This window comes from Oncorhynchus nerka, linkage group LG13 (genome assembly GCF_034236695.1).
Source record: "Oncorhynchus nerka isolate Pitt River linkage group LG13, Oner_Uvic_2.0, whole genome shotgun sequence".
NCBI lineage: Eukaryota > Metazoa > Chordata > Actinopteri > Salmoniformes > Salmonidae > Oncorhynchus > Oncorhynchus nerka.
Window position 1 is genome coordinate 30826058 of NC_088408.1, and position 17396 is coordinate 30843453.

Genomic DNA, 17396 nt, shown 5'->3' on the forward strand with positions numbered 1-17396 from the left:
ACAACATGTATGTTTTCTACAATACCTTTTTATTATTGGAACAATTCATTTTCACATTTAAGGACCAATTAGATTTATTTTTAATTAACACATTTATGAAAACAGTTTGCTGTATCATAACAATGTTTACACAAGTCAACCTGAAGGTCATTACTCTTCATCTAATGGTGCCTTTCATGGAAAATGTTTAAAATGAAATGTCAAGAAACCTTGGGTTACTATTTTATGTCAAAATCAAACACTTATTTTCCTGATGTAAGAACAGGGTGTGTGTGTGCTGCACTCAAGTATCATTAGCCAGAGGAACAACTTCACTGCATATAGCGATTAACAATAAACCTTGAAATTCTACACAGTGGAATAAGCCCAGCCCTCAGCCTTACAAGAAAACTGAAATTAGTAGCCTGTCATCCAATGACCGCAGTCTCTGACTGGTGAACACAGTAAGCATGTTTCTGGTGTGTTGAGTATCAGGTTTCAAACTAATGTAGGACCGAGTATCTTGCTTTTTTTCTGTTGCCTTGATTGACCATTCCAGTGCCATCAGAGTGGAGGAAATGTATGTACTCTGAGCTGAGAAAAAATTTTTGCTCTACAGGCAGCAGCACAAGGAAAGGAAAATCATTTATCCAGTGTGAAGAATGAGCGACAGTTTCCAGGAAGTAAGTGCTGTTCATATGTAGGCTAAAGGGTTTACCTGTCATAAGGTTACAGACATTTCTTTATAAATACGTCTTCAGTATCCCAATTCAGAGCTACTTTTATGATTGCTTCCTGTATGGAACATACTAATAGCCCTTTAAGACTATCCCTTGGCAAATAGATGGCGTCTGTAGAAATTGCTTATCATAAGCTAATGTAGTGCGCACACACACCATTATCAAGCACAACCACAGACCTTATGTTTTATGAATTGTTTATGCAGGACAGGTATGAGAGGATATGGGGTCATTAACAGTGTGTGTCTCTCGGGGTCCTGACGTTCAGGAGAGACAGTTCAGAGGTCTTTCACTGTCCCTGCAGAGGAGGGTCATCCATTTCGCCAGCGGTGAGACTCTGGAGGAAGATGACAGTGAGGAGGAGGATACATTACAAGAGGAGGTGTTTAGGGAGCCTGAAGACATGGTAGGGAAGTGTTCAAACAGTTAAGATTTTGATTCTTAGTATAAATAATGTTTAGTCCAAGAGCACAGTTGGAATGCAGCACTAATCTGTGTGTGTGTTTTAGCCCAAACTCCCATGGAGAGCTTTTACTTGGTCTCTGGGCAGGAAGTCATTGCGCAGTAAGTTGCATTCCATTCATATGTGCTCTTGAAACAATTTTTTTGAAAGCATTGTCTTTACATAACATGTTTTTTTCCTTCAGCTTGTGATTTTCTTGGGGAAAAACTGGCTGGTCTACTTGGTCTCAACACTGCCAAATACCAGTATGCTGTAGATGAACATCAGCGTGATAACAAGGTAAGGTACATAAAACATTACACACACATACGGCCAGGAGTCTTTCTTGATCACATAAGAGTCATGAGTTTTTCCTGACCATGTGAGTTGACTAGGTACAACCTGGTGATAGGTTATCACTAATCCCCGGAGTTGTTTTCTGGTTAGGTAAAGTGGTCAGGAAAAGTTTCTGGACCGACACATAAAGCCTGCACAACATAGTCAGAAATGTAGACCACATATGCATTTGTTTCCAATCTTCAGTCAAATTCTTGGTTAAACATACACTAACTTTAATAATTTAGCAGTCACACTCAAACAGAACTCTTTTTCTGAACCGAATTGAAAAATGTTTAAGCTAGCGGTTTTGTTCCCTTCTAGAACATAGGCAGTAAAGACACTGAATGCTCCTATGAGAAAAGAAGGGAGAGAAGTCACCTTTCTTTGAGGATGAGCAGTGAATATGGTGCCACAAGCTCCCAAGGAGTCCCAGCTGGTTCTCAAGCCACTGAGCACAGAACGACAGGATCCCACAACATGGGTTATCAAGATGATAATAAGAACTGAAAAAGAACTAGGCTAATAAACAAATCAAATGTTATTTGTCATATGCGCTGAATGACCGTGAAATGCCTACTTACATTTTTTTGCATTGTTTGTTGAAATGTAAGTTTAAAAAAAAGTTAAATAAACTAAAGGAAAAATAGTAAAACAATAGTATGCATTGAACTTGTTGTGCTAACAAACTAAGAGAGCAAATATTTATATTGCTGTGTGTATTTGTTGGTGTTCCTCTGTGATTTCTACTGTATTGCACTTTATCTGACTATATTAATACCATTCTGAAATGTTAATTAAAAACACGCAGTATACATTTTCCATGCATGCCTTCAATTTAAATGAATTTCTGACTAAATGTGGTTTGTACATTATGCGTGGAAATATCGACAAAATATTCTGGATAGCACAGAACATACATAATTGCTGTGTATTACTGACGACTGTACACTTTGGCTAGGGATAAAAACAATCGACGAGGATGGGATTCGAACCCACGCGTGCAGAGCACAATGGATTAGCAGTCCATCGCCTTAACCACTCGGCCACCTCGTCGTAGTGCTTCCTGTCGTAAAACAGTTAGCTTTATCAAACCACATGAACTACATCATTTTTATCCGGCTGCAAATGCTACTGCATGTTTGTTTTGTATTTTTCGCAACATTTAACGTTGCATTTTAGAATTGTTCTGTTTTGATTTTCATAAATAAAATATATTTGTTTTAGCTAGTTAGTTACATCTGTCTCAAGCATTGTGGTAGCTAATTTAAAGTCAATCTATGCTTGACCTGATGGATGGTGTGACGCAATTATAGAGCCTCTGGAGGAATGCAGAGGCCAAATTGAGCTCTGTACCGCATCGCTGTGCGCCTCTCAAATGTTGTAACGATGTGGAGGGCTACGTGTAGCTCTGCATTGACATGATTGGTTGACGGTAGGTGAGTGCGGGAGGTCCTGTATAAACACAAACTCACTTCCCTTGTCAACTTCCTTCACGGCTGCCCAGCGGAACGCAAGAAGTGTGAATGCTCTGACTTCAGCAGAGGCCATATCTTTGTAAATGCTGCACAGCCAATGCGGAGATCAGACAGACCATTTAAAGGCTTTTAGCCAGCAAGCAAGCGTTTCAAGTTTAACCTATCAGCGTTTGAAAACATTTGATACGCATGCGCACTGTCTTTGAATTCAAAGCGAGTAGTAGCAGCAGCAGCGAGTGCTTTGAAAGCTAACATGCAAATGGCTGACAGAATCATTTCGGCTGTTTCGGATTACCCTGAGTTGTATAACGTAACTTTAAACTCATACAGGGACTCACAGAGAAAGGCAAGGGCATGGAGGGCTGTAAGTCTGCAAGTGGAAATGCCTGGTAAGGTCAGCTTGCTGGTAGCAATAGCTTGCTATCTACCCAGTTAACGTTAGCTAGTAAGCTAGCCAACTAGCTAACTATCGCTACCTAGCTACTTGAACTGTTGTTGACCAAACTTTCTCTCACCTATGTAGCTACGTACCTAGCTACATCCTTAGCTAGCTAGCTACCTGCCAATTGTTATCCCTCAAATAAAACAACAATGTGATCCCTGCAATAAGGTAAATTAGGAATAAATACATGTTTACATAACATTCAAGAAATGTCATGTGTGTATTTTAATCATGATCAGACTATCCATAGGTCAGATTGAGATTGCTCTATTTGTGTTCGATGCAGATATCCTGACCCCACTCCCCTCTTCTTTTTGTGTTACGTGTCATTTGGGGTGTTTAGTGGATGACTGTCGGAATAAATGGAAGAACCTGAGGGACACTTTTGTCAAATTCAAGCGGGCTGAGCAGCAGAGGAGAGCATCTGGGGAGCTGGACATTCACAAGAAGACCTGGATGCACAGCAGAAGCATGTCCTTCCTTACCCCCTTCATCCAGCCCAAGGGCTTGCAAGGAGACACCATAGATGACTTGGAGGAGGAGGAAAGGGAGAGGAACAGGGAAAGTGCCACAGAAGGTGTGGACGATAAATCAGCCTACATTATCCATGAGATCGAGGGGGGCCAGGCAGACGATGAGGATGCTCCCTCGCCTGACACTGTGTCGGGATCCAATGGGCCCAGCCGGAAGAGGAGGTGGCAGATGGATGGGATGGACGGACTGGAGGACATAGAGGATGAGATGTTCTTCTTTAGTTTGCTCCCGTATCTTAGGAAGCTCCCCCATAGAAAGAAGAGTGCTGTAAAATTGAAAATACACCAACTTCTACATGAAGCAGCATTCCAATAACCCACTGCCCAGCCTCCGCCCTCAATTCTGTTTCCAAGGTTTTGTGAAGCACAAGCCTTCATTTTGTCCTGTTATCAACTATTGTTCTATATTCAGTTTGATACTATGCCTGTTTATGGTTATTGCAAAGTCAATTGTTAACAAATAAACGCTTTCAACATTTGAGGGCCTGAATTGCTTACTTTGTCTGTGAGCAATTCTCCCACATGTTCAAAATAATAAAACAAACTCTTCACCCTGGGCTGATGCGATTGGAAACCGTTAGCAAATGTGATGCTACCAGTTGAGCAAGGTTAAACATAAGAATCATTGAAAATCCAGGAGGTGAGGGAAGAAGCGCCAACGCAAGTCGTATTTGTTTTGAATGCAGAGAGGGGTACTTTTCAATACTTACCAGGTGGGGGCAGTCACTGTCAAAGAAAAAAAGTTATTTCTCCAGCCAAGGAGTGTTGTCCACCATCAGTTTCCTTTTTGGACTGCGCTTAAGCTGTTATTGTTAACTAACACTGGTTTGCATGGGAAGGCACTGTGAACTGGTTATGTAACATCCCACGTGTCAGCAGCACTAGTCTACACCATAGCAGAAAAACTATCAAGCCTCTCTGGTTCACTTGGACACTTAAACCAATCTACAGCACTGCTTCGGTATGTACCAGCTCAATCCCAATGCCTCTCTATAGCCCTGTTTATACCTGGTGCTAACATGGGTTCTCTGTCCATTCTGTTATCCATCCACTGTCTGCATTGTAACCAGATTTCCTGGTCCCTTCTTCATGCAAATTATTTCACAGCTATTCTTTCAAAATATGATTTATTTAATGTAAGACAAATATTGATGTAACCAATCAATGATGCCACCTGTCAATGAGGGTGGAATAATTTGGATTTAAATGGCTTCTCTGTCCAGATCAGTCTACACTTGTAAGATATTCAGACACAATGTGTGTCTGACTACCTCTGGAGGTGGGCAGGATGATCTGATCACAATCAGATCGCAGTGTGTCTTTTGATTGTGGCCACATTTTTAGACAGTTGTAGACAATCAGAATGTGGACTTTTCAGACAGACCATTTCACTCTCCAAAATTCTAGCAACCAGGGCCGGCTCTACGGATTGGCTAAGCTGGGCATGGACCCGTCCAGATATAATTTTTACCCCCCAGTTTTAGTTTTGTTTCCCCATAAACATAACAAATGGTATATGAATTACCCTGTTTGGGTTTGCCAGTGTAGTGCTGCAAGTAGCACAGACCGGGACAGTGTGCTCTCATGATCTGAGGAGGGGTGAGGGAGGGGGATGTAATAATTTCATTGTAGTTAAAATCCCAAAATGCATTCTGATTGGACACTTAACCATGCAATGCCATAAGGTACCGCATTCATTAACTTGTTTAGGAATCTCATTGGATCCCAGGGCGAGGGGGTTTTTGCTCACAGAGAAGAGGGAAAATGGTTCACTTTTGCAGACAACTACAGCTAATAATGAGCTAGAGATGGAGTGCGGAAGCCCACTCAATCCATTCTATTGTTTTTTAATGAAGAGTCTCCCTTCTCACATGTACAGTCGTGGCCAAAAGTTTTGAGAATGACACAAATATTAATTTCCACAACGTTTGCTGCTTCAGTGTCTTCAGATATTTTTGTCAGGTGTTACTATGGAATACTGAAGTATTATTACAAGCATTCCATAAGTGTCAAAGGCTTTTATTGACAGTTACATGAAGTTGATGCAAAGAGTCAATATTTGCAGTGTTGACCCTTCTTTTTCAAGACCTCTGCAATCCACCCTGGCATGCTGTCAATTAACTTCTGGGCCACATCCTGACTGATGGCAACCTATTCTTGCATAATCAATGCTTGGAGTTTGTCAGAATTTGTGGGGTTTTGTTTGTCCACCCGCCTCTTGAGGATTGACCACAAGTTCTCAATGGAATTAAGGTCGGGGAGTTTCCTGGCCATGGACCCAAAATATCGATGTTTTGTTCCCCGAGACACTTAGTTATCACTTTTGCCTTGTGTCAAGGTGCTCCATCATGCTGGAAAAGGCATTGTTCATCACCAAACTGTTCCTGGATGGTTGGGAGAAGTTGCTCTTGAAGGATGTGTTGGTACCATTCTTTATTAATGGTTGTGTTCTTAGGCAAAATTGTGAGTGAGCCCACTCCCTTGGCTGAGAAGCAACCCCACACATGAATGGTCTCAGGATGCTTTACTGTTGGCATGACACAGGACTGATGGTAGCACTCACCTTGTCTTCTCTGGACAAGCTTTTTTTACAGATACCCCAAACTATCGGAAAGGGGATTCATCAGAGAAAATGACTATACCCCAGTCCTCAGCAGTCCAATCCCTGTACCTTTTGCAGAATATCAGTCTGTCCCTGATGTTTTTCCTGGAGAGAAGTGGCTTCTTTGCTGCCCTTCTTGACACCAGGCCATCTTCCAAAAGTCTTCGCCTCACTGTGCATGCAGATGCACTCACACCTGCCTGCTGCCATTCCTGAGCAATCTCTGTACTGGTGGTGCCCCGATCCCGCTGCTGAATCAACTTTAGGAGATGGTCCTGGTGCTTGCTGGACTTTCTTGGGCGCCCTGAAGCCTTCTTCACAACAATTGAAGTGCTCTCCTTGAAATTCTTGATGATCCGATAAATGGTTGATTTAGGTGTAATCTTACTGGCAGCAATATCCTTGCCTGTGAAGCCCTTTTTGTGCAAACCAATGATGATGGCAAGTGTTTCCCTGCAGGTAACCATGGTTGATAGAGGAAGAACAATGATTCTAAGCACCACCCTCCTTTTGAAGCTTCCAGTCTTATTTGAACTCAATCAGCATGACAGAGTGATCGCCAGCCGTGTCCTCATCAACACTCACACCTCTGTTTACGAGAGAATCACTGACATGATGTCAGCTGGTCCTTTTGTGGCAGGGAAAAATTAAATGCAGTGGAAATGTTTTTTGGGGATTCAGCTCATTTTCATGCAAAGAGGGACTTTTCAATTAATTGCAATTCATCTGATCACTCTTCCTAACATTCTGGAGTATATGCATATTGCCATCATACAAACTGAGGCAGCAGACTTTGTGAAAATTAATATTTGTGTCATTCTCAAAACTTTTGGCCACGACTGTATTTGGGTTGTATGAGATTCCCTCTGAGAGCCTTCATGCCCAAACCAATGCAGTGTGATAAATGTTAATTATTTATGTCAGGTGTATGTAGAGGGGAGGAGTTTTATATGCCAGCTGAGCCTAAATGATGCTTGTTGGTGTGGTGAACATGCACCCAAATTACGTCACCGCACGAAGAGGCAAAAACAGACTTAGCCCCATCGCGAGGTCCCCCCCAAAGGCTAACTTTCTAGCCCCTGCTATCTTCTTGCTTGCTAACCCGGTCTGCTAACTGTTAAACTGCCGGGCCCTGGTCTGCTAACTGCTAGCTTGCCTGCCCAGCCTGCTAACTGCTAGCTCTTGCTAACTGCTTGCTTGCTAACCCGTTCTGCTAACTGCTAGCTTGCCTGCCCGGTCTGCTAACTGCTAGCCCTTGCTAACTGCTTGCTTGCTAACCCGGCCTGCTAACTGCTAGCTTGCCCTGGTCTACTAGCTGCTAGCTTGTTTAGCTCCGGCCTACTAACTGTTGGCTTGTTAGCCTGCTAACTGTCTGAATCGCCGTGTCCCCAGCCAGCCCAACCACTCACTGGACCCATATGTTCACTTGGCTACGCATGCCTCTCTCTAATATCAATTTGCCTTGTCCATTACTGTCCTGGTTAGTGATTACTGTCTAATTTCACTGTAGAGCCTCTAGCCCTGCTCAATATGCCTTAACCAACCATGTTGTTCCACCTCCTACATATGCGATGACATCACCTGGTTTAAACATGTCTAGACACTATATCTCTCTCTTCATTACTCAATGCCTAGGTTTACCTCCAATGTACTCACATCCTACCATACCTTTGTCTGTACACTATGCCTTGAATCTATGCTATCGTGCCCAGAAACCTGCTCTTTTCATTCTCTGTTCTGAACGTGCTAGACGGCCAGTTCGTATAGTCTTTAGCCGTACCCTTATCCTACTTCTCCTCTGTTCCTCTGGTGATGTGGAGGTTAATCCAGGTCCTGCAGTGCCTAGCTCCACTCCCACTCCCCAGGTGCTCTCATTTGTTGACTTCTGTAAGCGTAAAAGCCTTGGTTTCATGCATGTTAACATTAGAAGCCTACTCCCTAAGTTTGTTTTACTCACTGCTTTAGCACATTCTGCCAACCCAGATGTCTTATCCGTGTCTGAATCCTGGTTTAGGAAAACCACCAAAAACCCTGAAATCTCCATTGCTAACTATAACGTTTTCCGCCAAGATACTGCAAAAATAGAAAGTAATACAGAACTCTGCAGGCTAAGTCTGTACCCAAACAATTTGAGCTTCTACTTCTAAAAATTCACCTTTCCAGAAACAAGTCTCTCACTGTTGCTGCTTGCTATAGACCGCCCTCTGCCCCCAGCTGTGCCCTCGATACTATATGTGAACTGATTGCCCCCCATCTATCTTCTGATATCGTGCTACTATCGTGACCTAAACTGGGACATTCTTAACACCCTGGCCATCCTACAAACTAAGCTTGATGCCCTCAATCTCACAAATTATCAATGAACCTACCAGGTACAACCCCAAATCAGTAAACACAGGCACCCTCATAGATGTCATCCAAACTAATTCGCCCTCCAAATACACTTCTGCTGTTGTCAATCAAGATCTCAGCGATCACTGCCTCATTGCCTGCATCCGTAATGGGTCTGAGACCAAACGACCACCCCTCATCACTGTCAAACACTCCCTGAAACACTTCTGCGAGCAGGCCTTTCTAATCGACCTGGCCGGGGTATCCTGGAATGACATTGACCTTATCCCGTCAGTAGATGATGCCTGGCTATTCTTTAAAAGTGCCTTCCTTACCATCTTAAATAACCATGCCCCTCTCAAAACATTTAGAACAGATATAGTCCTTGGTTCACGCCAGACCTGTCTGCCCTTGACCAGCACAAAAACATCCTGTGGCGTTCTGCATTAGCATCAAATCAAATCAAATTTTATTTGTCACATACACATGGTTAGCAGATGTTAGTGCGAGTGTAGCGAAATGCTTGTGCTTCTAGTTCCGACAATGCAGTAATAACCAACAAGTAATCTAACTAACAATTCCAAAACTACTGTCTTATACACAGTGTAAGGGGATAAAGAATATGTACATAAGGATATATGAATGAGTGATGGTACAGGGCAGCATACAGTAGATGGTATCGAGTACAGTATATACATATGAGATGAGTATGTAGACAAAGTAAACAAAGTGGCATAGTTAAAGTGGCTAGTGATACATGTATTACATAAGGATGCAGTCGATGATATAGAGTACAGTATATACGTATGCATATGAGATGAATAGTGTAGGGTAAGTAACATTATATAAGGTAGCATTGTTTAAAGTGGCTAGTGATATATTTACATCAATTCCCATTATTAAAGTGGCTGGAGTTGGGTCAGCGTCAATGTCAGTGTGTTGGCAGCAGCCACTCAATGTTAGTGGTGGCTGTTTAACAGTCTGATGGCCTTGAGATAGAAGCTGTTTTTCAGTCTCTCGGTCCCAGCTTTGATGCACCTGTACTGACCTCGCCTTCTGGATGATAGCGGGGTGAACAGGCAGTGGCTCGGGTGGTGCATCGAATAGCCCCCGTGATATGCAACTTTTCAGGGAAGTTAGGAACAAATATACACAGGTAGTTAGAAAAGCTAAGGCAAGCTCGTTCAAACAGAAATTTGCATCCTGTAGTACTAACTCAAAAAAGTTCTGGGACACTGTAAAGTCCATGGAGAATAAGAGCACCTCCTCCCAGCTGCCCACTGCTCTGAGGCTAGGAAACACTGTCACCACCGATAAATCCACTATAATTGAGAATTTCAATAAGCATTTCTCTACGGCTGGCCATGCTTTCCACATGGCTACCCCTACCCCGGTCAACTGCCCGGCACCCTCCACAGCAACCCGCCAAAGCCCCCACCATTTCTCCTTTACCCAAATCCAGATAGCCGATGTTCTGAAAGAGCTGCAAAATCTGGACCCCTACAAATCAGCCGGGCTAGACAATCTGGACCCTCTCTTTCTAAAACTATCTGCCGAAATTGTTGAAACCCCTATTACTAGCTTGTTCAACCTCTCTTTCGTATCGTCTGATATTCCCAAAGATTGGAAAGCTGCCGCGGTCATCCCCCTCTTCAAAGGGGGTGATACTCTAGACCCAAACTGCTACAGACCTATATCTATCCTACCCTGTCTTTCTAAGGTCTTCGAAAGCCAAGTTAACAAACAGATTACTGACCATTTCGAATCCCACCATACCTTCTCCGCTATGCAATCTGGTTTCAGAGCTGGTCATGGGTGCACCTCAGCCACGCTCACGGTTCTAAACGACATCATAACCGCCATCGATAAGAGACATTACTGTGCAGCCGTATTCATCGACCTGGCCAAGGCTTTCGACTCTGTCAATCACAACATTCTTATTGGCAGACTCAACAGCCTTGGTTTCTCAAATTATTGCCTCGCCTGGTTTACCAACTACTTCTCTGATAGAGTTCAGTGTGTAAAATCGGAGGGCCTGTTGTCTGGACCTCTGACAGTCTCTATGGGTGTGCAACAGGGTTCAATTCTCGGGCCGACTCTTTTCTCTATACATCAATGTTGCTCTTGCTGCTGGTGATTCTCTGATTCACCTCTACGCAGACGACACCATTCTTTATATTTCTGGCCCCTCCTTGGACACTGTGTTAACTAACCTCCAGACAAGGTTCAATGCCATACAACTCTCCCTCTGTGGCCTCCAACTGCTCTTAAACGCAAGTAAAACTAAATGCATGCTTTTCAATCGATCGCTGTCCGCACCTGCTCGCCCGTCCAGCATCACTACTCTGGACGGCTCTTACTTAGAATACGTGGACAACTACAAATACCTGGGTGTCTGGTTAGACTGTAAACTCTCCTTCCAGACTCTGTTTTGTCACCAAAGCCCCAAACACTACCCACCATTGCGACCTGTACGCTCTCGTTGGTTGGCCTTCGCTCTCGTTGGTTGGCCCTAGCTTTAAGCACAGCTGTCAGAGCAGTTTACAGATCACTGCACCTGTACCTAGCCTATCTGTAAACAGCCCATCTATCTACCTACCTCATCCCCATACGGGTGTTTATTTATTTATTTATTTTGCTCCTTTGCACCCCAGTATCTCTACCTGCACATTCATCTTCTGCCGATCTACCATTCCAGTGTTTAATTGCTATTTTGTAATTACTTCGCCACCATGGCCTATTTATTTCCTTAACTTACCTCATTTGCACTCACTTTATATAGACTTTTTGTTTTCTTTTGTTCTACTGTATTATTGACTGGATGTTTTGTTTATTCCTATGTGTAACTCTGTGTTGTTGTATGTGTCGAATTGCTACGCTTTATCTTGGCCATGTCGCAGTTGCAAATGAGAACTTGTTCTCAACTAGCCTGCCCGGTTAAATAAAAGGTGGAAAAAAAGGAGTAGAGACACAAAATTATATTCCTTGTCAATAGAGGGATCCTGATGTGTTGCATGTTATGAAGGTGGACTTTGGAGCGTTTATCACTTTGGTTATCAACTGGACAGCGCAAACAGAGAGGAAATCTGAGAAAATAGGCATTGTGAGTGCGGCTGAGCATATTTTGCGACTCAGGAATATTTCTACAGAGGCATTACAAGGAATCCTGTCGATGAATGCTCTGTCCTCACAGGCACCTGAGCCGGTGTAAGGATTTGATTTCAATGTGACTGAAGGAGTGAGATGGTTGTTTGATTCATTTTTGTATTATGTCGCCCCCCCTTCCCACAATGGAATATTTTTGTTTCAAAACCCCGTAGAGTAGGTAGCGGCAATACACCAAATAGGTGTCGTCTTCCATAAAACTTTAAAGAAGACGAATAGGCTAGCTAGTAGCTACTAGCTTCGTTGAATTTTGGTGGCAATCAGAATAATTATAGTTAGTTGGCTAAGCTTTGATCAGCATGGGATATCATATGATATGATAATGGCGCAGGAGGAAATGGCTTCTGTTTTACGGGCTCTTAACTAATTGTGCTATTGTGTGTGTTTTTTTGCGTCATTTGTAACTTATTTTGTAATAATGTTTCTGCCACCGTCTCTTATGAACGAAAAGAGCTTCTTGATATCAGGACAGCAATTACTCACCTCGTACAGGATGAAGATTTTTTCTTTAACGTGTTGGACTCAAAGGATTTACTTCAGACACCCAACAAGGCCCAAATCACCATCATTCGCATGAAGAAGAGACAAAGATATCGGGGACGTAGGTTTGGGTGCCTTGTAAGGATCCAATAGCGAGTGGTTAATCTGCCTCTACCATTAGTCCTATGAGCCAACGTAAAATTATTGGATGACATAATGGACGAGCTTTGGTCATGAATATCCTACTAACGGGACATTAAAAACTGTAATATCTTATGTTTCAGCTAGTCATGGATAACATACAGCTGGTGGGGTTTTCACTGCATCAGCAAGATAGAACAGCTGCCTCCGGTAAAGACAAGGGGTGGCGGTCTGTGTATATTTGTAAACAACAGCTGGTGCACGAAATCTAGTCTCGAGGTTTTGCACACCTGAGGTAGAGTATCATGATAAACTGTAGACTACACTATTTACCAAGAGATTATTCATCTATATTTTTCGTAGCTGTCTAAGGAATCACCAGTGACTCGCTCAATGCAGAAGTGGTCAGATGATGCAGATGCTAAGCTACAGAACTGTTGTGCTCGCACAGACTGGAATATGTTCCGGGATTCTTCCGATGGAGTTGAGGAGTACACCACATCAGTCACTGGCTTCATCAATAAGTGCATCGATTACATCATCCCCACAGTACATACGTACCCCAACCAGAAGCCATGGATTGCAGGCAACATCTGCACTGAGCTAAAGGGTAGAGCTGCAGCTTTCAAGGAGTAGGACTCTAACCCGGACGCTTATAAGAAATCCCTCTATGCCCTCTGACGAACAATCAAACAGGCAAAGCGTCAATGCATGACAAAGATTGAATCGTACTACACGGGCTCCAACGCTCATCGCATGTAGCAGGGCTTGCAAACTATTAAGGAATACCTAGGATAGGATAAAGTAATCCTTCTCCCCCTCCCCCCCCCCCCCCCTTAAAAGACCTAGATGCACTATTGTAAAGTGGCTGTTCCACTGGATGTCATAAGGTGAAAGCACCAATTTGTAAGTCGCTCTGGATAAGAGCGTCTGCTAAATGACTTAAATGTAATGTAAATGTATTACAGATTACAAAAGGGAAGCACAGATGCAAGCTGCCCAGTGACACGAGCCTGCCAGACAAGCTAAATTACAACTATGCTCACTTCGAGGCAAGCAACACTGAAGCATGCATGAGAGCATGAGCTGTTCCGGACAACTGTGTGATCACGTTTTCCGTAGCCGATATGAGTAAGACTTTAAACAGGTCAACATTCACAAGGCTGCACGGCCAGACGGATTACCAGGATATGTACTCCGAGCATGCGCTGACCAACTGTCAAATGTCTTCACTGACATTTTCAACCCGTCTCTAACCAAGTCTGTAATACCAACATGTTTCAAGCAAAACACCATAGTCCCTGTTCCCATGAACACCAAGGAAACGTGCCTAAATGACTACCGACCCGTAGCACTCACGTTTGTAGTCATGAAGTGGTTTGAAAGGCTGGCTCACATCAACACCATTATCCCAGAAACGATAGAACCACTCCAATTTGAATACCGCCCCAACAGATCCACAGACTTCGCAATCTCTATTGCACTCAAAACTGCCCTTTCCCACCTGGACAAAAGGAACACCTGTGTGAGAATGTTGTTCATTGACTAGAGCTCAGCGTTCAACAGCATAGTGCTCTCAAAGCTCATCACTAAGCTAAAGACCCGGGGACTAAACACCTCCCTCTGCAACTGGATCCTGGAATTCCTGACGGGCTGCCCCCAGGTGGGCAACAACACATCTGCCACTCTGATTTTCCTAACGGGGGTCCCTCAGGGGTGTGTGCTTAGTCCCCTCCTGTACTCCCTGTTCACCCATGACTGCTTGGCCAAGCATGACTACAACACCATCATAAAGTGTGCCGACGACAGGCCTGATCACCGACAACAAAGAGAAAGCCTATAACGAGGAGGTGGACAATAACCTCTCCCTCAAAGTGATCAAGACAAAGGAGATGACCGTGGACTACAGGAAAAGGAGGGCCAAGCACACAAGCATTCTCATCGACGGGGTTGTAGTGGAACAGGTTGAGAGCTTCAAGTTTCTTGGTGTCCACATCACCAACAAACTATCAGTTAATGTATGAAGTCAGGTGCAGGAGAGCAGTGAGTTGTGATCAGGCACACTTTTATTTGGCATAAGACAGACGCAACTGTGTCAAAATCCTCCAGCCTAAGGTAAAGTCAATAAGTGTGAAAAACACACAATTATACTAAATGTATGACAAATACATACAACGGGTCAAAATACGATACCCGGGGGAAAAACCAGTCTGGCGCATCACACTAAACGCATAACAAAACAATTTCACACAAAGACATGGGGGGGAGCCGACTTTGGTGCAAGTCGTGACAGCGTTTAATGTTTTTGTTCAGTATAGTTTGATAATTCCTGATGTCAAATGACGCTGGAGGCAGTTTATGGTAGAGAAATTAACATTAAATTCTCTGGCAACAGCTCTGGTAGACATTCCTGCAGTCTGCATGCCAATTACACGCTCCATCAAAACTTTAGACATATATGGCATTGTGTTGTGACAAAACTGCCCATTCTGCCCAAGTGGCCTTTTATTGTCCTCAGCAGAAGGAGCACCTGTGTATTGATCATGCTGTTTAATCATCTTCTTCATATGCCACACCTGTTACACTAAGCCTTGAATCTATGCTATCGTGCCCAGAAACCTGCTCTTTTCATTCTCTGTTCTGAACGTGCTAGACGGCCAGTTCGTATAGTCTTTAGCCGTACCCTTATCCTACTTCTCCTCTGTTCCTCTGGTGATGTGGAGGTTAATCCAGGTCCTGCAGTGCCTAGCTCCACTCCCACTCCCCAGGTGCTCTCATTTGTTGACTTCTGTAAGCGTAAAAGCCTTGGTTTCATGCATGTTAACATTAGAAGCCTACTCCCTAAGTTTGTTTTACTCACTGCTTTAGCACATTCTGCCAACCCAGATGTCTTATCCGTGTCTGAATCCTGGTTTAGGAAAACCACCAAAAACCCTGAAATCTCCATTGCTAACTATAACGTTTTCCGCCAAGATACTGCAAAAATAGAAAGTAATACAGAACTCTGCAGGCTAAGTCTGTACCCAAACAATTTGAGCTTCTACTTCTAAAAATTCACCTTTCCAGAAACAAGTCTCTCACTGTTGCTGCTTGCTATAGACCGCCCTCTGCCCCCAGCTGTGCCCTCGATACTATATGTGAACTGATTGCCCCCCATCTATCTTCTGATATCGTGCTACTATCGTGACCTAAACTGGGACATTCTTAACACCCTGGCCATCCTACAAACTAAGCTTGATGCCCTCAATCTCACAAATTATCAATGAACCTACCAGGTACAACCCCAAATCAGTAAACACAGGCACCCTCATAGATGTCATCCAAACTAATTCGCCCTCCAAATACACCTCTGCTGTTGTCAATCAAGATCTCAGCGATCACTGCCTCATTGCCTGCATCCGTAATGGGTCTGAGACCAAACGACCACCCCTCATCACTGTCAAACACTCCCTGAAACACTTCTGCGAGCAGGCCTTTCTAATCGACCTGGCCGGGGTATCCTGGAATGACATTGACCTTATCCCGTCAGTAGATGATGCCTGGCTATTCTTTAAAAGTGCCTTCCTTACCATCTTAAATAACCATGCCCCTCTCAAAACATTTAGTATAGATATAGTCCTTGGTTCACGCCAGACCTGTCTGCCCTTGACCAGCACAAAAACATCCTGTGGCGTTCTGCATTAGCATCAAATCAAATCAAATTTTATTTGTCACATACACATGGTTAGCAGATGTTAGTGCGAGTGTAGCGAAATGCTTGTGCTTCTAGTTCCGACAATGCAGTAATAACCAACAAGTAATCTAACTAACAATTCCAAAACTACTGTCTTATACACAGTGTAAGGGGATAAAGAATATGTACATAAGGATATATGAATGAGTGATGGTACAGGGCAGCATACAGTAGATGGTATCGAGTACAGTATATACATATGAGATGAGTATGTAGACAAAGTAAACAAAGTGGCATAGTTAAAGTGGCTAGTGATACATGTATTACATAAGGATGCAGTCGATGATATAGAGTACAGTATATACGTATGCATATGAGATGAATAGTGTAGGGTAAGTAACATTATATAAGGTAGCATTGTTTAAAGTGGCTAGTGATATATTTACATCAATTCCCATTATTAAAGTGGCTGGAGTTGGGTCAGCGTCAATGTCAGTGTGTTGGCAGCAGCCACTCAATGTTAGTGGTGGCTGTTTAACAGTCTGATGGCCTTGAGATAGAAGCTGTTTTCAGTCTCTCGGTCCCAGCTTTGATGCACCTGTACTGACCTCGCCTTCTGGATGATAGCGGGGTGAACAGGCAGTGGCTCGGTGGTGCATCGAATAGCCCCGTGATATGCAACTTTTCAGGGAAGTTAGGAACAAATATACACAGGTAGTTAGAAAAGCTAAGGCAAGCTCGTTCAAACAGAAATTTGCATCCTGTAGTACTAACTCAAAAAGTTCTGGGACACTGTAAAGTCCATGGAGAATAAGAGCACCTCCTCCCAGCTGCCCACTGCTCTGAGGCTAGAAACACTGTCACCACCGATAAATCCACTATAATTGAGAATTTCAATAAGCATTTCTCTACGGCTGGCCATGCTTTCCACATGGCTACCCCTACTCCCGGTCAACTGCCCGGCACCCTCCACAGCAACCCGCCAAAGCCCCCACCATTTCTCCTTTACCCAAATCCAGATAGCCGATGTTCTGAAAGAGCTGCAAAATCTGGA

At 43.5% G+C, this 17396-nt stretch overlaps 2 protein-coding genes and 1 non-coding gene across 7 annotated transcripts; 2 read left to right on the forward strand and 1 right to left on the reverse strand.

Annotated features, from left to right (window-relative positions):
* The first annotated feature begins 424 nt into the window (after positions 1–424).
* Positions 425–2319, forward strand: LOC115139351 (protein FAM177A1-like). Of its 5 annotated transcripts, none has more exons than XM_029676622.2 (6): positions 425–443; positions 599–662; positions 988–1125; positions 1229–1283; positions 1367–1461; positions 1822–2319. In XM_029676622.2, the coding sequence occupies exons 2-6, from the start codon at positions 642–644 to the stop codon at positions 2005–2007; spliced, it is 495 nt and encodes a 164-aa protein (XP_029532482.1). In that variant the 5' UTR covers positions 425–443; positions 599–641; the 3' UTR covers positions 2008–2319. The 5 variants fall into 5 exon arrangements, with proteins under 5 accessions (XP_029532482.1, XP_029532481.1, XP_029532483.1 ...); XM_029676621.2 differs by having other exon boundaries at positions 440–458; XM_029676623.2 differs by having other exon boundaries at positions 441–458; positions 1024–1125.
* A 152-nt stretch (positions 2320–2471) lies between these two features.
* On the reverse strand, positions 2472–2553 carry trnas-gcu (transfer RNA serine (anticodon GCU)). Its single transcript has one exon. It is a non-coding gene; the product is annotated as a tRNA-Ser (tRNA).
* A 410-nt stretch (positions 2554–2963) lies between these two features.
* Positions 2964–4429, forward strand: LOC115139350 (uncharacterized). Its single transcript, XM_029676617.2, has 2 exons — positions 2964–3364; positions 3761–4429. The coding sequence occupies exons 1-2, from the start codon at positions 3229–3231 to the stop codon at positions 4264–4266; spliced, it is 642 nt and encodes a 213-aa protein (XP_029532477.1). The 5' UTR covers positions 2964–3228; the 3' UTR covers positions 4267–4429.
* Positions 4430–17396: the final 12967 nt, after the last annotated feature.